At 32.7% G+C, this 24,776-nt stretch overlaps 8 protein-coding genes across 14 annotated transcripts in view; 4 read left to right on the forward strand and 4 right to left on the reverse strand.

Moving 5' to 3' along the window:
* LOC148178952 (phosphatidylcholine:ceramide cholinephosphotransferase 2-like) overlaps positions 1–14,261 on the forward strand; it is a 28,852-nt gene extending 14,591 nt beyond the window's left edge. For 5 of the 6 annotated variants that reach the window (XM_088050558.1, XM_088050561.1, XM_088050562.1 and 2 more), the window contains 6 exons: positions 8,342–8,520; positions 10,763–10,978; positions 11,058–11,268; positions 12,545–12,819; positions 12,871–13,046; positions 13,098–14,261. In XM_088050558.1, coding sequence (XP_087906684.1) covers positions 8,342–8,520; positions 10,763–10,978; positions 11,058–11,268; positions 12,545–12,819; positions 12,871–13,046; positions 13,098–13,247 — 1,207 coding nt within the window. In that variant the 3' untranslated portion in view covers positions 13,248–14,261. Of the gene's footprint in view, positions 1–1,902; positions 2,311–8,341; positions 8,521–10,762; positions 10,979–11,057; positions 11,269–12,544; positions 12,820–12,870; positions 13,047–13,097 lie in introns of those variants that run through there. The other variant, XM_088050563.1, reaches the window with a different exon arrangement.
* Positions 14,262–14,651: 390 nt separating this feature from the next.
* Positions 14,652–15,501, forward strand: LOC148178953 (uncharacterized). Its single transcript, XM_088050568.1, has 3 exons — positions 14,652–14,797; positions 14,878–15,299; positions 15,352–15,501. The coding sequence occupies exons 1-3, from the start codon at positions 14,740–14,742 to the stop codon at positions 15,499–15,501; spliced, it is 630 nt and encodes a 209-aa protein (XP_087906694.1). The 5' UTR covers positions 14,652–14,739.
* Positions 15,502–15,562: 61 nt separating this feature from the next.
* Positions 15,563–16,289, reverse strand: Ppcdc (phosphopantothenoylcysteine decarboxylase). The gene is made up of 3 exons (XM_088050569.1): positions 16,191–16,289; positions 15,941–16,144; positions 15,563–15,888 (listed from the first exon to the last, which is right to left on the reverse strand). The coding sequence occupies exons 1-3, from the start codon at positions 16,287–16,289 to the stop codon at positions 15,634–15,636; spliced, it is 558 nt and encodes a 185-aa protein (XP_087906695.1). The 3' UTR covers positions 15,563–15,633.
* A 5-nt stretch (positions 16,290–16,294) lies between these two features.
* Positions 16,295–16,653, reverse strand: LOC148178955 (cytochrome c oxidase assembly protein COX19). The gene is made up of 2 exons (XM_088050571.1): positions 16,610–16,653; positions 16,295–16,556 (listed from the first exon to the last, which is right to left on the reverse strand). The coding sequence occupies exon 2, from the start codon at positions 16,538–16,540 to the stop codon at positions 16,295–16,297; it is 246 nt and encodes an 81-aa protein (XP_087906697.1). The 5' UTR covers positions 16,541–16,556; positions 16,610–16,653.
* A 287-nt stretch (positions 16,654–16,940) lies between these two features.
* LOC148178956 (TP53-regulated inhibitor of apoptosis 1-like) lies at positions 16,941–17,426 on the forward strand. Its single transcript, XM_088050574.1, has 2 exons — positions 16,941–17,087; positions 17,134–17,426. Exons 1-2 carry the CDS (start codon positions 16,941–16,943, stop codon positions 17,227–17,229), a joined length of 243 nt encoding a protein of 80 aa, XP_087906700.1. The 3' UTR covers positions 17,230–17,426.
* Positions 17,427–17,554: 128 nt separating this feature from the next.
* On the reverse strand, positions 17,555–19,925 carry Nop60B (dyskerin pseudouridine synthase 1 Nop60B). Its single transcript, XM_088050557.1, has 9 exons — positions 19,739–19,925; positions 19,430–19,578; positions 19,165–19,381; positions 18,858–19,112; positions 18,534–18,808; positions 18,141–18,484; positions 18,036–18,090; positions 17,837–17,989; positions 17,555–17,781 (listed from the first exon to the last, which is right to left on the reverse strand). Exons 1-9 carry the CDS (start codon positions 19,749–19,751, stop codon positions 17,713–17,715), a joined length of 1,530 nt encoding a protein of 509 aa, XP_087906683.1. The 5' UTR covers positions 19,752–19,925; the 3' UTR covers positions 17,555–17,712.
* A 120-nt stretch (positions 19,926–20,045) lies between these two features.
* On the forward strand, positions 20,046–21,249 carry P32 (complement C1q binding protein P32). 2 transcript variants are annotated; one of them, XM_088050566.1, is made up of 5 exons: positions 20,046–20,385; positions 20,434–20,584; positions 20,636–20,829; positions 20,880–20,968; positions 21,021–21,249. In XM_088050566.1, exons 1-5 carry the CDS (start codon positions 20,169–20,171, stop codon positions 21,168–21,170), a joined length of 801 nt encoding a protein of 266 aa, XP_087906692.1. In that variant the 5' UTR covers positions 20,046–20,168; the 3' UTR covers positions 21,171–21,249. The 2 variants fall into 2 exon arrangements, with proteins under 2 accessions (XP_087906692.1, XP_087906693.1); XM_088050567.1 differs by having other exon boundaries at positions 20,636–20,808.
* On the reverse strand, positions 21,176–23,132 carry GPHR (Golgi pH regulator). Its single transcript, XM_088050565.1, has 7 exons — positions 22,933–23,132; positions 22,718–22,881; positions 22,562–22,668; positions 22,095–22,511; positions 21,867–22,048; positions 21,631–21,816; positions 21,176–21,579 (listed from the first exon to the last, which is right to left on the reverse strand). The coding sequence occupies exons 1-7, from the start codon at positions 22,972–22,974 to the stop codon at positions 21,313–21,315; spliced, it is 1,365 nt and encodes a 454-aa protein (XP_087906691.1). The 5' UTR covers positions 22,975–23,132; the 3' UTR covers positions 21,176–21,312.
* Positions 23,133–24,776: the final 1,644 nt, after the last annotated feature.

The raw sequence follows: 24,776 nt of genomic DNA on the forward strand, positions 1-24,776 counted from the left end.
ATCTACTGTTAGATAACCCCACTTCTGTAAATTTGGTTGTACAGAAGTAAACATTATTCGTATTGCATATTTGTTTTACTCTGTCAAACGCACAGCAAACATAAGAATTTGTATTTCCTACGAATCTGAGCATCTATTTCTAGTTTTACTACAACTCATATAATCAAAAAACGTATCAAAGACGAAACAAAACGAGCCGCCATCAGTTTAATGTCGCAGCGCGTTACTTCGATGTAGTTGCTAAAGAAGTATCAATTTTATTGGTGTTGTGGCGCAACTTTTAGTTGCAATATCACAACTCTTGTTAAAATCGACATGTAAGACAACTACTTTCAGAAGTGAGATTTAGTCTTGTTGTTAATTAAATTCTTGTTTGGTACCATGACAAATAGAGAATGTGGAAAAATTTATTTTGTCATTGTAATTATATATTACAGGTTGGCCATTCTGTAAAATTCTTCTATTGTTCTACTGGACGACCTATATGGGCATATTGCCTAATTATATTCGCAAATTTTGGCTTAATCCTTCTAATTTAGGCTTCAAATGCCTAAAAGATTAAAATGCGTCAATAAGTTTAAAGGGTTTTGTTCTCTTTTATTGCTATTTATTTCTTTGTTGTTTTGTGAATAATACGATCCAAAAAACCTTTGCAAAATTGAACTAAAGCAACCACATCCTACTGAACAAATACATAGAAGTAGATTTGGAATTTTTAACGTTGTAAATACATAATATGTATTTAAAGATGAGAAAATTTGAATTTTATACCTACCTAATAATACGTACATATGTCATTCAAATTTTCTTATCTTTTATCGATGAATTGAAATTTATGGGTGAAGGTGAAGGTTTACCTTCATGCTTATTTTACGATTATTCTGCACCTGTATGGATATCCTAGTTAAATATTAGATATTTATATTGTAAGTGACAAAAATGGTAAATAATAAGACAGTGATACAAATCTCACAATCTCACGTAATCATGTGTTTTAAACCAGCCACCCATGTAATAAAGATTGACTTTATAAACTTATAGCTTAAATAACTAATAGTATACATAATTAAACGTTTTTTTGACCATCCATTATATCGTTTTTAACAACAAATCTACTTATTTAGAAATCAATACCCCAGCAATGATAAAAACGCCAATATCTTCCACTAATTGTCACAGTAGGAACAATTTCGAGCAATAAATTTCGGACTCCAATTAGATGCATTTATTGATACAATGTTTTAAACTGTGTTTATTTTTCGCTTTGACACGAATTTTAAAGTTTAAAGATAAATGTCAATTACAGCAAAAATAATGTTTGCGGCCATGGACTGGGTAATTTCCCAATGTCAACTGTCATGGTTCATTTTAATGACACAGTGTGAAGTGACCTTTATGTGGCACGTCAAAAAATAATGGCAACTGATGACTGAAGTCAAGAGAACGTTTTTGTTTTTGGAATTACAAAAAACCTGTCCGACATTCCATAACTGCGACTTTACTTAAAGCTTAATTTACATTATTTTTTTATTTACGTAAGACAGATTATGACCAAAATTTATTGCCGTCTGTCGTAGGTCGTTGTAGGAATAGTTCGCTCTTATCTACTCGTATATTTTTTTGCTTTTTTAATTATAAACAAAAATAAATTAGTTGTTAGAATAATTTATGAAGGAGATAATCTGTTTTTATTTAAAGGGGGATTACAGAAGGAGTTGAAATTTTTGAATATTAGCCCAAATTGTGTCCTGAAATCGTCAATTGAAGTAAAAATGAACCGCAAAAACAGTTCCTTCGGGAAGACTTTATACCATGATTCAGCGCTGCGAAAAGGGAGCAAAATACCACTAATGACACCCTCAAACGCGCTCGCGCTGCGCCGCTTGAAACTTGGCGTAACGCAAACCGTAAAACATAACATAAGCGCCAGTTAACCAAAGACAGTCGTTCCGAAGGTATCGTTTGGTTCTCACGTCGTCATTCTGTCTTGTTTCTTGTTTTCCTCACTTGAAACGTCAAAAAATTGTCAGTGGTGGCGTCATTAAAACCAAAACGCATGTTTTGGTCGGTAGAATCCCGTGGACGCGATTATTTTTCTTTTTTTTCTCAACAAAATTAGGTTATGTGTCTCGGTGAAATCTGAAATGCACCTGCCGAAGTGCGTCGTGGTGCCAGCAGAAGAAACCTGATAATTGAGGAACGTCTGTTGTGAACAAAGTTCTTCTGGGTCGGAGCACTGCCTTACGAAATTTCAGCATTCATTCATACTGTTCAACTATGACTAGTTGACAACCAGTTTGGATTTATTAGGTGGGTTATGGGGCTCAGTTGATCACTCTGGTTAGCCAATTTGTTGCACAAGGTCGTAGCTGGTATTAAGCGACAAAGTTTTAGTTACCTCATCGAAAATCTGGGTTAATCATAATTATTTGTTCAGATTTTCTTTTTTGTCACAAACACTGAACAACTGGGCTTCTTTACGAGAGTCTGCAGCTGGCGGCTGTTTCCATCCATCATTGTACTCCACCATCATTCATTTATCAAAACGAACATTTTTTACACCTGCGAAGGAAAAAAACAAAGCCACGTGCCTTAACTTGGGGATGACATTAGCATGTAAACAACACTAGTGACACATTTTTTTTGAAATATTTAATGACTCATTTTATGATAATAATATTCCTATTTTCAATCGACATTTGTTTACAACGGAGAACGTCGATTACAATTTTTTTTAATATCAAGGGGTCACGTGGCGAAATTCATTTATATTGATTGATATTATTCGGTTTTGGGATTCCCAAATAAATACTAAAAATGACATGTGGATATTTTTTATAGTTTGAGGGTAATATAATGAAAAATGTTTGAAAAGTTGAATTGAATAGATGACGAAGCAAAAATAACTTATAACAGCAGCAGCAGCAGCATGGTAAAATTTAAAGCTGTCACAATGCAAGGGTCAATTTATATGATTTCAGAGGTTATTGTACGGCTATTTTCAAAGTGTAGGGTCTTTGACTCGCATAATATTGTAAACTCTTCTCGCAAATTTTAATTAGTCTGTTTTATTATTGATTAGGTTAAGAAGACCCAATTTTAAATAGCGCGTCATCAGAGGAATTCGGCATTGCCAAGTAACAAATGATCAAAAAAAAATGTCATTAAAAAGAGGGGAATCATAATGTTCTTGAATATTTAAAGAAACTTAATTAGTTGTTTAAAATACAAGTGTTTTAAAACCCACAAGTGCCATAAACAGACTTTTCAAACCTGTCAGTGTACAACGTTTTATCTACGACTGTTCTCATTTTTAATTTATAAAAAAGTGTACACTTATAGTATATCCGGTGAGAGATTGGGAGATTTCGACAGTTGACATATAGGTTGGCAGCAAATTATGCTACAAAATACACTAAAAACACTAAATTCCTACGCGAAATGGGTTGACAGGGTTGTCAGTAACTAGAGTTATTTTGTTATTTTAATTTCGCGCGTATGGTACACTTTTTATTGCGTAGATTTAGTGACTTTTCTGTCATTCAAACTCTCACTGTACGAACTATACCACCTTTCATTTGCTCCATGAACAAATAAGTTCATATTTATTAATTTTAAAAGTTTATAGGCCGTATTTTATCATCCACAGACTCATTTTTTTTTTACAGAAGCAGCATAAAAATTGGTACTAAAGCGAGTTACCATTGTAGGATATTTATCGAAATGAAATAATAAAACAGCATTATGAACCAATAACCCACGTCAATCACTCCCACATCTAAACGACTGCATTGTGTACCGTGATATTTGGGTTGTACCTGCCCAACATTCAAAAATACAAGTTTTGTAAATTTGGTGCAGCTATGCATTATTGTAAGCTTCTTAAATACTTAAAAATTTAGTCACTTCCTAAATACAACGCTACTAGATAGTGTAAAAGGTTAGCCATGCACTTTATGAAACACTAGAGTGGTTGTGACATGTAATCAGCTTGTAAATAGCCCCCTTAACTTTCAAAACATCCGGACAAAACAGAAATTATTTCAAAATACAATAATCTTTTAGGATCGGAATCACGATTAACCCCAAACAATAATAATGATATCGTATCTCTATTTTATCTTATTTTATCATATTTTATCACATATTATCTACTTATCTTGCTATCTCGCACGAATCTTATCTTTTGAGTTTAGATAATCGATTTCATACGAGTATATTATGGTTTAATTACTTTTTTTAAGTATTTGATTAATGTGAAGAACATCGGTTCGAAAAAATATGTCTGTACTTTTTTCACTAGTCCATCTCGTCAGTAATCAGATTTCGTATCTTCCACACTGTTTAGAAAAAAAAGTAACCTTGGCGTTTTAAACAAGTGAAACATTTGCGGCTCTGGAAACAATTAAACAATTTAAATTGTCGCGTGTTTTGAAAATTCCTTGAAATTGATATTTAGTTATTTTATTTATTCTTATTTATACTGTACTGTTTCTTTTTTGAATAAAGTTTATAGAAATTCCCAAAATTGTGATATCTATCACTATTGCCAAATTAGCACTATGTACAAAAAATGTAAACGGAAATTTCACGATTTTATTAGATTTTCTATTGAAAATCAATAAAATTAAATGTGGATTTAATCACTCTTTCTATCACTGATCAAGATCATTGATCATTTATAGTTCAATTTAAGTTCCACGACAGCATTTAACAATTGCATTGCACTAATAAATACATAGTTAATAGTTGATCAGTCTGATCGTAGATGATGCAATTTCTTAATTTGTATGTGCATGTGTTAACAATGAGTAAGAAAAAAACAAATACATACGTAAATAGGCACATAATCTATCTATGAAATAGTGGTATGTATTACATTTATTGACATTAATTATTATTAATTCTATCATCGTTCTAATGCGCGTCGGTAAATTTGTGTCTGTCGATTTTTTATGTTAATATATTTTTTACTGTTAATAAAGCTTTTCTTTAACATTTCCGAATTACCAATAGATTATACTGCGTACCTCGCAATTTTATGTAGTAGCGAGCACAGTAATTCGAGCAGAGTTCTCCTGTCACTTGAAAAAAGTGGATATTAGTTTAAGTTTTATTGTTATGACTGATGTTCTAAATAATTTAGACAAAAGTTGAGACAATCGGGTGAAATTTTTGAAAAGACCCGCCGCTACCAGATCAGATCGTTAAAAAAATTTCTCTGAAAGTATGCAGGCTGAAATAAATAAAATCAGGCATATTTTTTGTGACTGGAGCAGTCAAATTTTAATTAGTTTAGTAATCTAATATCTCTTTACATGTAATTTGATATTTGCCGACACTTTATATTTAGCGACCTTGAGTGACGCAGCTCACAAACCTACTGTATATTTGTTATCAATTTAAAAATGTCAGGTGTTTAGTGCTTGTGGCTTCGCTACCTACAAACATTTCTTCGAAACGGTAGGACTCAATTAACTCGAAGCTGTTGGTGATTCATTGATTAAGTGAATTATTCTAGAAATGTCTACTATTGTCTTCAGTGATTAATTTCTAACTCGATTTCTATCAAGGCAGTATTGTACAACTAGAAAGATCTGACTGTAAGCTGTTTCGGTTAAAACTAGCTGCTTGAATAACAAATGTTTTATCGTCGACACAACAAAACAACGTAAAGCTTTCCCGTGAAATCTCCGTATTCATAAACTCGTCTCAGTTCGAATCTGGCTCAAACTGTTTAGATTTGCTTACATTTTATTTTTTGTTTAATGTAAACGGTGAGTTTGAATAACATTGAAGAGCAAAGAACGCCGAAATAACAAACGTGACATTTTACAAAGTAATTAATTATGTTTCCTTTAAAGAGCATGTTTTGACCAACAGTTAAGTATCCAACTGTTTAATAAATAAATATCGTGTTCATTGACTACCAGTTAATGCAAACAAAACGATCTTGTGTGCAATTTGTAGGAATCATTTTGATTTTTTTCAGTTCATTTAATTTGAGATATTTTTATTGACGTGTAGTTTGAGTTCGATAAGTGTGAAGTTTACTCAAGTTTTGTCACGTAATAGTTGAAGGTCAACAAAAATGTACATTTAGAATTATAAACCTACTAATTTTGTTTTAGTGCGTTCGTTGGTCAAATGAAAGATAAATTTCTTTTTTATCGTGCCATTTTACACGCAATCTTTATTTTTTTCATAATGAATCATTCAAATAATGTAGTTTGCCTTTTAACCAAAATTATTATAAATTGCATTGTCGTGCTTCCCATTTTACTCTTTATTTACAATTTTGTTAATGGCTTCCGTAGATATTGAATATTCCGTTTGCATTTTCGATAGAAACGTTGGATACCAACCAGGTGCATTTCAAATAAACATGAAATCAGGATCTTAATCACTTAAGGTTATTAATAACAAAACTGTAATGAAAGATTCATTTGTTGACTTTGGCCGAGAAATTCCTGAAATAATATTTTTAACTATGCATAATTGAGTAAGTGACTGAACAAACCTAATAAAAACCAACTAATAAATCGGTTGGTCTTCAATAATGAAGCCTGCAACAAGTAGAAGCTATAAAAAATTTAATGTAGTGGATTTATTTTATTTTTAGAACTCATTATTTTCCTTTTCCAATGTCGTTGATATTAATAGATCTTATAATATGACAAAATAAGAATTACCATCAAATTGTCTCCAATTTTATTGTATGTTTTCGTATCGACACAGCAAACAGAAGACTCAAAACGTTCCGAGAGCTTACAAAGTGTAGACCAAAAATTATGCCACATTTCTGCCATAACTAAAGTGGGACTACGAAAAAATTAATAATCGATGAAAGAACTTTGGTGCTCATTATGTTTATAGTCAAATGTATAAAACCATCATTTTGATTGTCTTTTTAGCCTTACTTTAATCTGGTTGCGATAAGTTGATAACCCTAGAAAACTGTTCCAAATAAATGATGTAAAATTTGACGTGCTTGAGATTTGCGGAAAATTTTTACATTTTGTTTGTATATTTTTGTTAATTATACGTTGTTTGCATGGTGTTTATTGAAAGAAGTCTTGCCTTGATAAGTTTTCGATAATGAAATGGCGGGTATAAAATTATTTTTAACACTCCAAAACACATTACTAACTATTTTTAAAAAGAAGATTTCAGTCAATCAAATGATCGGTTTTTCGATTGAATGTTTTTTTTATTGGTAACCACGGTAACATAGACGTCATCGTGGGCTTTTTGTAATAACAGTGACAAGATAAGTTTCATTTTTAATCGAACGTACTATCAGAAAATTACCGACGTCTTTTTAATTATTTAAATTACGTGTACATTAAAAAAGGGAATTTTACACACAACTTTTTATCTCTTTTCCGTGCATTCATTATAACCATACACTTAAATGCACTTCTCTTTTTACTCAATATTTATGTTTGACAATAAATAATACAAAATGTAGAAAAATTATTATTTACCAAACACAAGTCGTATTTATCTAAGGATTGATAAAACTTAAAGTGGAAACAACATAACCACCGTCACAGTTATCGTAACCGCTGGATAAATATGCACTTTGATATAAAACGGATTCAGAGGGATCCCACAGGAAATGACGTACTAATGGTAAAACACGTAGATTTTTTTTACTGAAATTATAACATGCATGTATGTTTTTGATGCTATCGCTACATTGAGGGACCATCATAGCACAACAATATTAATTTAGTACCATATCTGGGTCATTACAGTTCTGTGATGGAAACATATTATTTTCGCAAATACCACGAATCATTAGGTGAAAAAAATATATTTTATAATCCCTTTAATAATCTTTTAGACAGTGTTATACGACGACGAAAAATTCGTGGTAATTCGTGCACCAGGGACGAATCGCCTATTTTTAGGTAAACACTACTAGAGATTTTATTCTTTTGCAAAAACAAAGAGTTCGTAAAGTGCACCTGACAGGCTAGAAATAAACGTGGAAGTTTGGTGGCGAAATCAACACCTACAACTATTCAGTTCTTGGCAGTTTTTCTCCAAATGTCTTTTAATTTCATGCTACTAAACAATGAGAATGCGTTCCAAGGCTAGTCAGTAAAAGATTCCCATCGTAACGATTCCAATTTCGATGTTTCAATGAAAAACGCAACCCCACTTCCTGAAATGAGAACGAAACAGGAATTCCACACTCCCGCGTTTGTCAGATTAACTCGGCTTGATGCTACGGATTTCATTAGGTTTTGTTTTAATGTGCGCGGTTAGTTCTGTTTTTAAATAGGCGAAAAGCGGAAGTATGTTGATCTAAGTAGTGACTTTCTTGTTGCAGAATGGTATTAGAGCCCAAGTTCGTTGATTATGGAAGTATCCATCCAACAGCAGATGTGCCTCAGCTTCAACAGCATAACTCTTCACATGCCTTATTGAGCCCACGCTCGGTCCTATCTCTACCTCCTCTCGACGACGAGGAACTGCCAAATACCTCCAAGGGAACGAATATGACGCAAGGTATTATAATATCTTCGTAATTATGTTTTATGGTGGTATTAAAAGGTGCTGGCAACAATAGGTTGTGTATATTTGAGTTATTCTGGGATTTTGTTTATACCGGTTTTACTGATTCGACAGGCATCACATTCGACGACAAGTGAATTAATTTTACATGAAGAATGTTGAAAAATAAGAAATGCGTGTTTGTGAAACATTTATTAGATTTGTCATATACATAGTAACAACTACTGCCACTAATTACATAATTACATTACGCCATTACACTATGAAGCTTATAAACAAGTACTTCGCAAATGCATTGCATTCATAACTGACGATCATATTAATGTAAAGTATTAAATTCAAAGTCAACATTGTGTAAGACTTTCCGTTAAATTATCATATTGCGACCAACAGACCAACACCAAAACCATTTCGGAGTGGATCTTCTATCCATTGAAGGTCTTAAATTTTTACTTTTTCGTTGGTTTGGAGGCTACATGAGTCTCGAACTTTTAGTTCGATTAAAATTTCTCTTTTTATAAGTTATTTATAATTAAAAAAACAAGAATTCAACAAGAACGCGTATTATAGGCTAGAATGAACTGAACGGTTTCGAATAAAATTTTACCCAAACGTATTTTATACACTAGATTTTTACCTATTTGGAAAAGCGTGCAATTTTTAAGAGGCTAAAGGTAAATAAAACTAATTGGTAATTAATTATTACACAAAATTGCTACTACAGAATTAAATTATATCTAACACGCTGAAATTGAAAGATGTGAAATCTTTTACTACGCAAAAGTGGAAATACATATAAAAAATACGCCAGTTCATCTCATCGGCACAAATATAAACGCGTTATTTTTGTAACTAATAAAATTTATTTTGGTTTAAAACTAGGGAACAACTTTAAATAATAGCAAAAAAATGGATGAATTTCCAGTAGAAAAGACCAAAATGAGGAAAATGTTTCGAAACTTCACATTATTTGTGTCATAAATGCAATAAAAGTGTAAACTTTGATGTTGCCTCCATAAATTTTCAGCTTAGCAATTTGAAAAGTATACAAAGTTATCTACCTCCAAACATTTTTAAATTTTATAATTGAGGGGCAATAAAAACAGAGGTTTGTTCTTCTGTGACAAAACGATGCGGCAATACTAATTAAAAAGTCATTATTTACATTTTTTTTGAACAAAACAATTTCATGACATTAAATGTTGTCGAGTTTTTTGAATTGAATGCGTCACTTGTTTCGAAGATATTTTTTTTCTAACAAAACAATTGTCATGTGTACTCAGTGTACTGGTTAATTAACATTTATTTGTGATTATCGTAACAATTACTTTTGCACTCGCATAAAAAGTTGTTCTGGAAGAGTGACAATTGATTATTTATTGTTTTAGGATTACAGTTGATCATTTTATCAGTTGATTGAAAATATTATTCTCTAGTATATAATTGTAAGAATATAAAATAATTCATCCAATCAGTAATAATATCAATTTATTTGACTTTCACTGTCTGACTAGTATTTTTGATTGCTCTCGTGATGTTATGGGCAGACCACCAAAGCCTAAGGAGATAATTTTTTGTTACTTAAGTCATAAACGCCTAAAACTCTAGCTCCCTATTTTACAGTAAAATCATAAGGTAAATGAAAATGATACTTTCATCGGTTTTTAGATTTGAAATGTTTTGTGTAATAATAATAATGATTATTATTATATAATTTTACTGATTTTCGGGTTTATATTGTGGTGTTAGGTCAAATTCTAACTTTATTTTAAAGATATTAGTGATAATTTTTTTATAGCAAATTTTTATTTTTACTTCGCCAAACTACATAATTTTGCATTGAAAATGTACATTATGACAATGCTATTGTAATTACCTTGGTGCTTAATGCTGTTTATTTTTAAGTATCTTTCATTCGTATGTAATTAAGATTAGGTTGTTGGAAAAGTTTTTTGTAATAATTACGTGTAGTGCTCATGTAATAGATAATACGTCCTGCAAAAAAGAAATGTTTCGTTTAATACATAAGAGTGCCTCCGAACTTTATGTTTACCTTTATTGGTTTACATTTCATAATAAATTATAATGAAGGATGTTTGTAGTAAGTAAGAATATTACGCTTAGTAGTCATTCCAACATCCACGAAATTATTACAATCATATAGAATGCGGCAGCGTCGTAATACTAAAAGATCTATCAAGAGTGCGCCTTGATATGTGAATCTTCGTGTTCGCAGGAGATTTATATCAAAGACAGCCTTTATTGCCTAATCCGGGAAAGTTGGACAAATGGGGCCACAACGCACACAGTTCCTCCGGCCAGGAGTACTACGAGGACGAAGACGATATCATACAAAAAAGTAACGAGAGCAATGGCGTCATCAAAATCAACATGCCACCTCCCATACGGGAGGAACCCAGGTTCCCTCAGGAACGGTGGAAAACTCTGTTAGGTATGTAAAGTTTGTTGTATCGTGATGATGCCATCGCTTTTGTTTACCTTAAAATGATATCGTTTGCTGTCGTTTTCAGCTGCGATAATTATGGCCTTTAACTTCGTACTGACGCTCACGTCTTTGTCGCTCGTACATGAACGACTACCTGATCGAAAGGTTTATGGTCCTCTTCCCGATGTGTTCCTCGACAACGTACCTGCTTTCGACTGGGCTTTAGATGTGTCCGAGTACATAATCATAGTTTGTGTAAATTCGTGTATCATATCTATCTTTTTTCACAAGCATAGGTAAGGACAATCATTTTTATCCAATTTACAAGCTTAGAATTAAGGCTATTCTTCCTCTACTTTGAAAACCCAAAATATCTATTGCAATTCTGGATGTTCACAAACAGGTGCACATAGAGTTGCACCAACACAATTTCTAAATAAACATTAATTGCATATCATAGCTATGATTTGGTTTCCTATTCATTTTCCACTAACAAAATTTCAAGAAAATTATTAACACTTGTACAATGTTTATGATAAGAGTGTAATACAATTTCTAATGATGCAATATATAAATTTTTTTGAGTCGCTAAATTCCATATTTCCAATAAAAGTAGGACATAATGCATTTATACTAAATTGGGCAATACAGCTAAACCAATAGTTAAATTCGTTCACTAGCATGTAATAACTACAATGGCTTTCCATGGGTGGTTCATTTTCGCTCAATTTAATTACTCGAGCTCACGTTAAAAATAATAAGTTTTCAAGAAGTTTTGGATCAACTTAATACGAATTAGTTTATAAACACTGTCCCACACCACAAACGTTTTTACAAAATGACTAAAATTATTTTTATATGATCTTGGAATATAAACATTTGGCAACAACAAACACTGCCGACTTGCAAATTTTTGAAATTATAAGGTCGAAGTCTAAAGATAAACATTACCTTAGTTTTTGAAGTAAATAAAACAAATGAATACAACCAATCATCTTATTCTGCGGGATGTATCGTAAAGTACCCTTACACAGTTTTTCTTTATTGTTTTATTTCTTCACAACTCGTTCGATATTTAAGAGACAGGCAATTCTACAGCATGTCCAAGTATTTTATTAATTTTGATCTATTCGAATTCTTGCTTACTTTCACTTGCATAGTTTTACAATTCACCGAGTATATACCCCTCCCGATTTAGGACAAATCCTGTATGATAAATGATTGATTAAAAAGACGTTTGATTATTTCTTTATACATTGTTGACCACCCACGTATGTATTAGTATTGACGTTTTTGTCACGCCCCGAAAATTTTGAGTTTACTTTCAATATAGTTTGTTGACAGCTGAAAAAACTCATTAAAACCTAAATTACACAAAGTTCAGTTTGTGGGTGGGAACAAAATATTTATTGTTACACTGCTTCATCACGAGCGTTGTAATAATATTGTTTTTATACATGTTTTCCAAGGTTCTAATTTAGTTTTTTAACTTTTAAAGTTGGTATATAATACATAGTAAGAAACAGAACAGGAGAACTTTTTGATACTACTAACAATGTAATTTTTTTGCAGGTTTATAGTCTTTAGGAGAATATTTTTGATTATGTCGTTATTGTACATGTATCGGTCCATCACCATGTACGTCACGGTGCTACCTGTATCTAGTAAAACGTATTTTTGTTCACCAAAAGCGAATGAAACATCTCCTTTATTGATGGCGAAACGAGTGCTTAGCCTCATGTCCGGCTTCGGACTGTCTGTCAACGGCAAACACGTATACTGTGGAGATTTTATTTACAGCGGACACACAGTCATCTTAGTACTTAGTTACCTCTTCATCGCGGAATGTAAGTACAGAAAAATCTCACTAAAACTAGAAGATAACATGTCGTTTACAGACACACCCAGAAAATTATATCCGCTGCATTGGTTTTATTGGGTTTTGGGCATTGTCGGTGTGGTAATGCTTCAGCTGTCCCACGGTCACTACACCGTCGACGTTATCTTAGCGTATTTTGTTACTACTAGGATATTTTGGACGTATCACACATTAGCCAATAATATTGTCCTCAAAGTATGTATGATTGTACGTTGGTAAATAAGTCTAATTGGGTTTGGTTTTCAGCAACACTCGTCGAACAACTTATTAGGGCGAGAGTGGTGGTTTTGTTTCTTTCTTTATTTTGAAGGCAACGTAGGGGGTCCAATTCCAAGACAATTTGATTGGCCATTACCGTGGCCAAGGAGATTTCATTCTAAAAGTCGGGATAGTTAGTGCAGTGTGTGGTTTAAGAAGTGGCGAAAACTGTATCAAATTTTATTATATGTGATAAAAAATAATGTGTAGCGCCTTAACTGACTTGCTCTTATACATATTTATCTATACCTATACATGCTGTTGAATTTTTCTAATATTTTTATTATATCAGTGTTTTTAAGTGGGACATTACATGGACTACTATTATAAGGCTGGGTAATTTCCGTCTTTTGTTGATTTGTGCGTACTGCAAATCGTATGCACGATGTTGGGGTTTTATTCGATCTTTTTTATAATTTAAGTAAGGCCGTCAATAATCTACATTTAAAGGATTTAATAAGAAGACTATTATCAACTGTGCCAAGTAATTAAGAATCTCACAACAAGAAAAATCATTTCAGTTTTCTTAATAAATCCTTTGCTGTTGAGCAAATGTTCCATTTTTACTTTGTGATAGTAAGAATAAAGTGCAGATTTTTTAAAATTGTTAGGTAGATACCTATTTTTGTTACAACTATTCAGAGTAGGGTAAACATTTTTTACATACTACTAAATACTCTTATTTTAAATTTGTTACAAACTTAAATTGGTACCTATTTATTTTTCAAACTGTACATTTTCTTTTTCATGAAACATATTGAATGAAGAACTAATTAATAATAGTATTAATATCTATCAAGGAATTGGTGTTTCTTTGTGATAGAAGTTGTAAGACTTCATCTTACATAAGTAAATATTACAATGTAAGCTTTCTAGATTTGTGAATGTATAATTTTAGATATAAAAAGTGAAAAACTGTCACTCTTGCCTATGATAATCTCTTGAAAGATCTGAGTTTCTGTATATTTTGTATTTATTATCACCGTTTTTGTTTGTTCTCAAATGGAGAAAATACAACAAAATTTTTACCAAATAAATAGTAAATAGATATTAAATAATTTATATCTCACATTTGTGATGGTTTGTAGTTGCAAAGAGTATATCAGTGTTGATTTCATATACATTGTTGAAATAAACAAGATATTTTACTCATCCTTGTATCGTTAATACCAAATAGTTTCCTTTCCCAGAATAGTTTGGTGTATTTCGCACAAGTGGTAATATTTTTAATTACCAAGAAGATCATACTTTCCATACAGGGAAGATTTTTAGCCAAGTTATAAACAAATTTATATCCACACCTACCGAACTTGTGCGGGAAGAGACTTTCCATACACGCGAAATCCATAATTTATCCATTACTCCCTTATAAATTCAATCGTTTTAAAAAGCGATGATGTCAAGATTCGAAGTAAACCAAACAAAAATGCCTTCCTGTCTTCGAATCGATAATAACGCAATTATTTTTTTTCGTTTCAAGCAAAAACTGATTTTTTGTTGAACTTCACGCGCGATTAACTCCCACCAATTAAACCTGAAGCAAATAAATAATGCTTGAAGGCCAAATAGAAAGCATTTATTTATCCATTTGATTCGTTTTCATGTGAACTCTGTTTTGTTTTTCTTCAACATGGACAGTGATTCATCGTCGTATTACATGACTACTTATAGCGCAGACGAAAGAATTGGTAAGACAAGATTTACTTTTTATTTTTGCCCGTGACCTTACAATTGCGTATCACCAAAACGTGTTTTTCCTTTTTTCCAGAAAGTGAACTCCGGGAAGAACAAAGAATTCGCGAATTAGAAGTAGTTGCATTGGATGAAGCACGCAAACAATTATTTTTGAACTACGCAAACTCGGATTTACACATATTTAAGTTAACAGGAATGGAATTTCATCAATTTCGTCATACAAAAATTAAATTTTCTTTCTGCCCTAAGGCATTGACACGCTTTGTCAATAAAAATGTCAGATTCTTTGTTTCCTTAAGGTACAGAGGAAGCTACTGGCGAGTTAAGAGAGATTCACTACCTGCGAATTATAAGTGGAAGGTCTACAGACTGTTTTTCTCTAAACATTCTTTTGCTGTTCTTGATGACAATATTTTGACCATTATCGAAGAAATTCATGGGATTTTAATTAAGTGGACTAAACAGGAAGAGAAGTTTAGGCTGGACAAAATAGAAGTTTGTTGTGTAGAAATAATAATATAAAAATAAGGTAAAAATGTTTTTTTAGAGATATAAAGGAGATCAAGATGTGGAACTTGATACAGACGACGAAGAAATATTTTTGAGTGAAGCAGAACAAGTAGAACTATACCAAAAACGTTTGAAAGTCCTTAAACGCATGTTGCCACCAAAGAGCAAATTAAGGAATCGCTCATAGGATTTATTTACAATAATAATTGTTGACAACACATAACTTTAAAAGTATTATTTTTCTATAATTATATGTATTATTGTTTATTAATAAAAACAGTTTTTTTGTTTAAATTACATATCAAAATCTACACATTTATTAGTCAACTGCATATGGCGAGACAATTTCTACAATAGTCTGAACTTCAGCCATGGCTCCAAGTCCTGTATCTCCACATATAAGAGTTTTTGCAATTACAGGAACTTCTTTATACCCCCAAGAAGAAAGAGTGTTAATTTGTGCTCCTGTCAGTGGATGCTCATACATTTTAGTATTCATAGCAGGACAGAAGATCAAAGGTTTCTTTACCTCCCAAGCTCTGACTGTACATGTTAACAGATTATCACACAAACCCTGAAAAATTTTCACTTAAATTTGACAATGACCAAGATTGTTAGAAAATTACGCTGGATATTTTAGCCAAGGTGTTAGCATCCAATGGAGCAATAACAAAAATATCTGCCCATTTTCCCAACTCAATATGTAACACAGGATCTCCTCTTTTATTCCAAGCTGACCACTCATCTACATCATAGAATATGTCGACGCCTGAAGGAATTTCCTGGGGATCAAAAAAGTGTTTGGCATGTTCAGTTACAATGACGCGAATCTAAAACTCAGTTTTAATCTGACATAGTTAGTTTTACAAGTCTTACTTTTATTTTTTGGGGATTTAAAGAAGACAAACTAGTGATTAAAAGGGGCAACTTAATTGTGGCAACGCTGCCGGTGCAGCCAATGAGGATGTTCAGCATTTTTCTCAGTTGTCTAATTCTAAACCTAATTTTTTCCAGTCTTCTTTGGCCATAAGATTATTGTCCATGCGACAACCCAAATATTCACGAGATTCTCTCCGACACGCTGAATTATCGTTTTTATTAACGTTCAAACACTTCATGTAATTTATCATCAATTTTCGGCAAACTCCCTCATGATCTAGCGGAAAACTTCCCTTATCTGGAGGCGTCGGAGTGAAGGTTTTTTGACCAAATGTCATAGACGACATTGAACGAAATTAAAACCTATTAAAATAGCAATTTTGTGGACTTAAAAATACAACCTTGTATTTAATTACCTTTTGTTGCTGGGTCCAACAAAAAATACGATTCTTTTCATAACCTAAAATAAGACAATTGTCAAAATAGTTGAAGACCACGTGATTTTATCAGTCACCCAACCCCCAACCAATGAAAATGAAGATAATCATCCGCAACGTAACGCAAGCTGGTAACGCCAGTGTTATCGCAACAGTAAAAACGCAGTGTCATTCTGATAATCAATTGTCCTAACCTCAAATAGTTTACATGTCTTTTCATTAAAAAATGTTGTAAACAACAAACATCTGCTGATTTGAGTCAAAAAATCAACGTCTCGGTTCACTTTCACCACATACTGGAAATTCGGCCATGGATAGCATCGGAGAAGCGTGTAGCGATCTAAAACGCGACTACGATGCTTGTTTTAATAGCTGGTTCTCGGAACAGTTCTTGAAAGGGCACACAAACGACTCAATGTGCGCTCCACTTTTCAAGGTTTATCAAGAATGTGTCAAAGTAAGCATTTACTGTTTTGAAACGTTCCTATTTTAATTAATTCCAGAAAGCAATGAAGGAGCAACAGATTGATTTCCATGAAGTAGAAAAAAACTTGCTAGGAACCGAGCATGAGAGAAAACCGCCCCAGAAGTCTAGCTGACCTTGGCCTTCAATAATCTGCTCATGGATGTGTTTGACTAAGGTCCCAAATACTCTCACCATAATGAGTAGTCAGAATAATCACCAAATACAGAACACGTTTGAAGATTCACCGTTTGATGTTTGAATATGATGTACTTGCAACTGTTCACCCTCACCATGCGTAGAATGTATATTTTAATAAACGTTAGGTTAAAATTTAGAAGTTTAAATAGGTGTACTTAATGTAAAAGTAGATGTAGTAGTGTCTGGGTTGAAAACCTATCGCCGTTTCTAATTTAAAAGCTCGTACAATATTTGCAAAACCAAATTAACGTCGCAGAATATGGTTACTAAAATATATTTACTTTAAACAAGTAAGAAATAGAAAACCTTTGTAACACGATCTGAGAACAAAAATCGTACAGAGTAAAAAATTAGTAGATCTTAGATCGCGAATAAGTGATATTGTAATGTTACAATAAAAAAAATATAACAAAAAGGTTCATTCCGCTTCCTCCTCCTCTCTGTCTTTATTCTTGTCTTTCTTTTTCTTCTTCTTTTTCTTTTCCTCCTAAAATAAATCACACTGTATAGTTCACAATTTTGGGCGGGATAAAATAACATACCCCTTCGCCCTCAACTGATTCCCCTGTAGCAGTTGAAACTTCTTCACTTCCATTTTCGGAATCGTCAGTTTTCTTCTTTTTCTTCTTCTTCTTTTCTTTAGGGCTTGTTGTTTCAGATTGCACAGACGTATCGGCACCAACACTCAATTTCCGCTAAAATTCCACGTTATTAAAAACATAATTGAAAGAAAAAAATTACTTTTTTTGAGAGATCATCTGAACTTTCCTCCTCTTTGATTTGCTCCGTCTTGACACTGAAACATGCAACATTAAAAAAATGTAAATAAGACAGAAAGAGACATACGAAAAATCAACGTAACTGTTCAACCATTCCTTGGGAGTGTTTTCATTTGGTTTTCCGTATTTGTCAAGTTGACCTTTGGAGATGAGGATTTTCTTTTGACTTGAGCGTGGACCTAATCCCCATTTTCTAGGATAAGTGTCTCTTTCCATAATGACTCTTTTAATTTTAGCCACAATTCCGTGGTCACAGCTTGCAATTGTTGCAGTAGTCATAAGAGCGACAGCCAATGCAATGGCTTCACCTTTTGTAGTGACAATAACAATTTCTTCATTGAGCTCAATGTTGTCTTCATAACGTAAAATTCCCGGGAGAAGAATTTTAGCTCCGTAGCAAACAGCATTGACCTAAAATTAAACATTAGAAAAATTGCTTTAAAAAGAATTGAGTTCTTACTGAGCTGTCTTTCATGATGATGCGTTTGTGCTTTACCAGAAGTCCTTCTAAAGGTTTAATAACTCTGCGCAGGTAATTTTCATCTTTGTGGTTCTCGTACAACCACTGCGCATCTAAAACGTCGTGCATTGTGGACATTTGATCCTGCTCTGACTGAATTCCTGAGCGTACTCTTCGCAGTTCCAACATTTGTCCTCCAACTCCCAAAACCAAACCCAAATGAACACACATTGTACGAATGTAAGAACCCGCTTCACAACTGACCCAAAACACACCTATAATAAATCTTTAAACAAAATTCTACTCTATTAGAGTCTATATTACCCATATTTCGACTGTCATCATATTGGAATAGTTTACTATCATAAACAGTTCTGACTCTCAGTTGTCTCTTAACTGCAGATATCAAGGGCGGCCTTTGGAATAAGGCACCTCGTAACTTTTCCAGTCCTTGAACAACTTTTGGAATTCCACCCTCAACCTCTGAATGTAATTTGAAAACTGCGACGTATTCTTTTCCGGCTGCCTGCTGAGACTTAACTAACCGCGTTGCTCGTTCAATGCACACAATCAAACAACCTGCATAAATTGAAATTGAGATTCAATTTGAAAAACATTTGTTAAGATCTACCTGTGACTTTAGGATCCAAAGTACCTGAATGCCCAGTCTTCTCAACTTTTAAAATGCGTTTAATCCACGCGACTACCTCATGACTACTCGGATTACTAGGCTTATCAAGATTAATAAAACCTGATTTTACATAGTCTGATATTTCTCGCCGCAGAGGTGAAGAACCAAAGGGTAGTGGAACATAATGATTGGTTCTTACGTTCAATCGATCGAAGTACTAAATAAAAGCGTTTAGAAGAGCTAATTAAGAAAACTAAGTGATTACCTTTAGTAGCAAAGGCCATTTTGAACTATCCAATTTTGTGACTAAAGTTGATGGTTGAACAGCAAAGTCTGATCCCTTTTGGATATTTCCCAACTCTTTGTCTCCTTTATTCTTTTTCTTCTTCTTTTCTTTAAGAGGGGCGTCAGGTTCTACAATAAAAGAAGATTTAGCTCAAAGTAGCAATGATCATGACGAAGCGGCCGGCGCGTGGAAATAAATTTTCAATCAAGCAAAATGTTGTTAAATAATGAGATTTAACACTGACAAAGAACTAGAAAATAAATACTTGCTACATTTCCAAATACTTACCAAATTCTGACATCGTTTATGATATTTTAACACGTGCACTTGGAAGAAAAGATTGAGGTTAGATTTTTGACAACTAACAACAAATGACGCCTCCGCTTCGACCAATGAGAACGAAGATATGTCTGAAATTCCACTCCACTTGCAAATTTGTACTTTTTTACCCAGAGAAAAACATAATCGTTATGGCTAAGATTACCAAAAATTGTTGTAAGAATTAACTATGCAAAAACCCGTAACTCTTTAAAGAGGTTAAAATTGAACTTTGGTTTCCACTGACCCTGGTGATTTTAACCGGACAATGTTGATGAAAATTTAGGGATTTTTCGTTGAACCGGCTACCAATTATCTGTCAACAGAAATAGCTTGCTTTCTGCTAAACACGTGCGTTTTCTACCTTAATCTGTTCATTCCCTTAGAAAATAACTCCAAAATGAATAACCTACTAAGAAGTGCATTTAAAATTTACAAATATCGCACACTTTTGAATCCAGCGACAAAAGTGTTGTCTACCAACTCCATTCAACAACGGCAAATTGCTCGCAATCTCTGGTACTTGTCCAACGCTCGAAATATCGAATCTGAGAACAAATTAAGTAAATTGTGTACTTGTGGATGTATGAATCAGTCCCAACAAGCCCACAGCCGAGGTACGCTTGTGCTAAATTGAAATAGAAACCACTTAATTTACTTTGTAGCGGAAAAAGAACTGGTGGAATTCCTCACGGAAGAAATAGTCTCTGAGAGGAAAGCAAGACAGTCGGAAACCTTACCTGCTGAAGTAGATGGTTTTAAGGTGAAATTGGACGGCTCTGAAGTTACCTTCACTAAACAACTGGAAAATGAAAAGTAAAGTTGATGATTTCAACATTTAGTAAATAACTAATTAATTGTTTACAGGATTGTAATTAGTTTCAATGTTAACCATACAGTTGATACCGACACAGAACCTGAAATTACCCCAAACATGGATAAACCAGAGTTTGGTGAATTAAAATCAAAACCAGCTTTTAAGGTTGAAATTGTAAGAGGACAAACCACGCTGAATTTATTATGCTCTTTCATTTCTGCAGGTGAGCAGGAAGAAGGTTACAGTACGTTTGTTTTAAATTGTTGAAAAAGTAGGTTAATTTTTGCTTTATAGATGATGTATTTGGATTAGATGAGCTCAGTATCTACAATGGAGACTGGAATGATAACGTGTATGCAGTATCAGGAGAAGTTATAGATTCTGTAAGTAACTTTCCTTTTTTGATATTTTGAGGATACAACTTCATTTTTGCAGTACCTGTATGACCTAATTTTGAATTACCTGGAAGAAAAAGGAATCTCAAATGAGTTTGTTGAGAAATTATCAAAATTCAGCACAGCATATGAACATTCTGCCTACATTGGTCTTCTAGAAGGATTATCAAAGTTTGTGTCTGGGAAATAAAGGTGTAAAAATGTAATAATGTATAATAGGTTATCTTCTGTTCTTGATAAACAATACATACAATTTTATTAACTGGAAATTTATATTATATTATTTATCACAAGTTAGACTCTAGTAAAGCTTGATATATTAAAAAACAAAATTAGAGATTATCATGTATTGGCTGCTTATGGGCCAAATAAAGAGTAACAATGCTGCCCAAAGCACTAACAAGGAAAATAACATCAAACCAACGGTGATAAAAATTGAACTGTAAGTCACCCAAAACTTGCGTTATTATTGTCCTGTACTGTGGAGGCATATTCATTCTCATCAACAACACAGACGAAACAAAGTACATTCCCATAATCTGAGCCAGAATTAACACAATTATATTGGAGCTCTTACTTGATGACATTCTATTGAAGAACTGAAACACAACACAAATAAACACGAATTTTATTAATTAATTACTATTTACTTTTGTTAATGTTAATAGTAATCCTCTGATGGATGTAACAACAATACATCCTACTAAGTAAAACGACACTTGCTGAGACCAAAAATTCACATCAAAATTGAATCCCATCCAATGAATGGCGATTTCAATTCCTCTGGTTACAGGGTCCTTTTTTCCGACCCTATCAAAGACAATGTTAATAGTGCACTGAAAATGTAACATAAAATAATTGAAGTACAAGACGACTGCTGGCTTACTATAAAAATCTTCCAAGTACAATAAACTGAAAAAATGTATCCTAAAAAGTTAAAATAAATTCCTTTCCACGTCTTTGACCACTCTATCCTTTCAAACATGTTGCGATTTTCGTGGGCTTCTAAAAAGAGCTGTCTACTCAGCTCTTCAAGACCTCCTATTTCTAGTTTTAACTGAGATATGTCTGAAACGTCGTATTAAAAATTTGCTGCAAAAAGATTTGTTATTACTTTCTTGATTTCTGCTATTTCCACCAGGATAGATCATGCTCCACAACCCAGATCTTCTTGACATTCCATCATTCATTTTCTCCAAAGACTGTCTTTTTGCAATTGCTATTCTTTTCTTTTTCATGACTATCATATCCATGGCTTGCATCAGTCTTTTCTCTATGTTCATTACATCAGTAAGAGAAACTTCTCTAATGAAATAAGCCATTGATGTGTAAGGATAATTAACAGCACCAAATCCAGAAAGGAGCGCCATTACAGTCACCCCAAAGACTCCGATTCGTGATACTAATTGTTCCATTGATAGTATACCTTGTTTGGGGCTCAAAATTGGAAATGGATCTCCAAATTTCCAAAATATTACAATGAACATCATCCATACTACTATGGTTAAATGTTTTATATAGTCAGGTTTAACTGCAAGTCCATGATACAGGCATTAGAATGAAAGTAATTTAAAAACTTACCATAAGGAACATTACTAATACAATAATAGGCAATGTAAAATGGGTTCAATACAATAACCACAAACAATAATAAATACAGCATTAGGCACCAGTAAAAATAGCGAGAACTTAAAAACAACTTGATAAAGTAGAAATATAAATTTAAAAAATACTTACCTTGCATCAAGTAACTCTAATATTTCAAAAATAATAAGTTCAAACATTGTGCATGATAATGTTAAAGTTATTGAGAAAATTAGTTGTACCATTATGTGTCTAACTTCATAGTCTTTAAATAATTGTTTTACAAAAAAAATCCATGCTCCTACAAAGAATGTTACCTGAAAATCAAGCCCAATTAATAAATAGTTTATTAATTTAAGTAAACAAACCTGGGAAAGTAACACCACTATGGTGTCTTGAAGGAACGTCATTATTGTCTTTTACATATTTTTTAGCTCACAGTAAAATACTTATCATATTTTTATTTCCAGTGAAATAAATACATTTTCTAAAATTTTTAGGTTAGCTTCATTTTGACGTTGACAGATAAGCGACACGTTTTTTATGTTCGCGCTGGTAGGTATACAGAGTGGATCCAAAAATTATACCAAATATTAAACTAAAAAAAAACGAGTAATCTTTCAACAACAATTACAAAGTATTTCATATTACGTAACATTTTGACTTCGTACCGAGTAGTGATCAAATTATCTCCGATGGCATTTATTTTTTATTACCTTATTATTATGGGCAGTCATAAAAATTTTATATTTTACACGGATTCAAATTAATGTTTTAAAAATCAATGTTTCTACGCATTAAGACATCAACGCAACTTTGCCCTTTGTCCAATTTTCGATTATATGGAATTTTTTGGTTCTACTGAATCGTTGAATTCTTGCCTTCTTCTTGTGATTCAGATTTTGAATTTACACCTTGTTTAATTAACCTATACTTGGTTATACATCTTGATGGATTTTTTGGATGTAGACTTCCTGGGCTCTAATCTTTAACTTGCATTGCTTATGTTCTTATATAATATGTTCTCTCTTCTGTATTCCCTGATATAAAAGCTCAAGTGTAAAATAAAAGTTCTATAAAGCTAGAAATTATCGGATCGGACTTTCGTCCCTTTTTTTATTAAATAATAAAAATTTAAAAAAAATCCTAAACTTAATTTTCTGAATCTATAAATTATTGATACCGCATTTATTTTTATTACCACTAATAAAAACAGTCAAAACTAAAAGAAAAAAGTGTTTCCTTTGTTTCCTCCTAAAATTTCCACTGTAAAAGTAGTATTTACCATCTGACTCATTTTCTTCGAAGGTCGAGCTACAAGTTTCCCCTCGGGTTCTCCACTTGTGTCTCGCCACCATTTCAGTATAATTAACAGTAAACCAGTGGGTTTTTGCACAACCCGTCCACTTCGAAGAAGGAATTCAAATAAATCAGGGCGAATTAAAGACTCTGGAATTATTATAGACCAACAAAAAGTTGGGCTTTATTTAAAAGTTTTTTTAGGAGTGGTTAGTGAACCGCAGTGGATAATGACTTTTTTTACTCTGACGATAGTAATTACTACTACCATTATCATGTAAAAAAATGACACAATGAAGTTTAGTAATTACTAATTACATGAGAAAAGTAGATCATTAGTTAAGATTTTTCACCTTTTAAAAACTCCTTCTTGATTGTACCCTATGTCTGAAAAACCCATTGCATGTAGATAAATGTTTGGAAAATCTGTAGTACAGCACCCAAAAAATTAGGCTACAATTAAAATAATTTCTTTCATTATAATGACATGTTCAATTTTTTAACAGTCGTCTTATATTAGAATGGGTTAAAAATTAATTAATTTATCGATTTAACCGTTAAAACTACGTATAATCAGCAATCACGTCAATAATTTATTTTATTTAGTTCTTTGGAGGTACACAATAATTAAAAGTTCACCTACTTGCATGCTCTATTAATTACCACCTTATCTTACGTAATACTACAGACGCTACCGGAAACTTATTTTTTAATAACAAATTTTGCTCTAAAATATATTCATCATTTTCATTATAATTCTTTCGTCAAGGTTACCTTTTTTTATTAAATTATTGCAAAATGTAACCTCGCTAAATGAAATGACTCATGGAGCCGACAATGTTACTGACAATTTTTTGTGTCTTTTTTAACTTAAATTAAAAGTTTTCCAGGGGATAATCAAAACGACCCCGTT

The sequence above is a fragment of the Gnatocerus cornutus genome, chromosome 2 (genome assembly GCF_029298725.1).
Source record: "Gnatocerus cornutus isolate USDA-ARS CGAHR chromosome 2, icGnaCorn1.1, whole genome shotgun sequence".
NCBI classification, from domain to species: Eukaryota; Metazoa; Arthropoda; class Insecta; order Coleoptera; family Tenebrionidae; genus Gnatocerus; species Gnatocerus cornutus.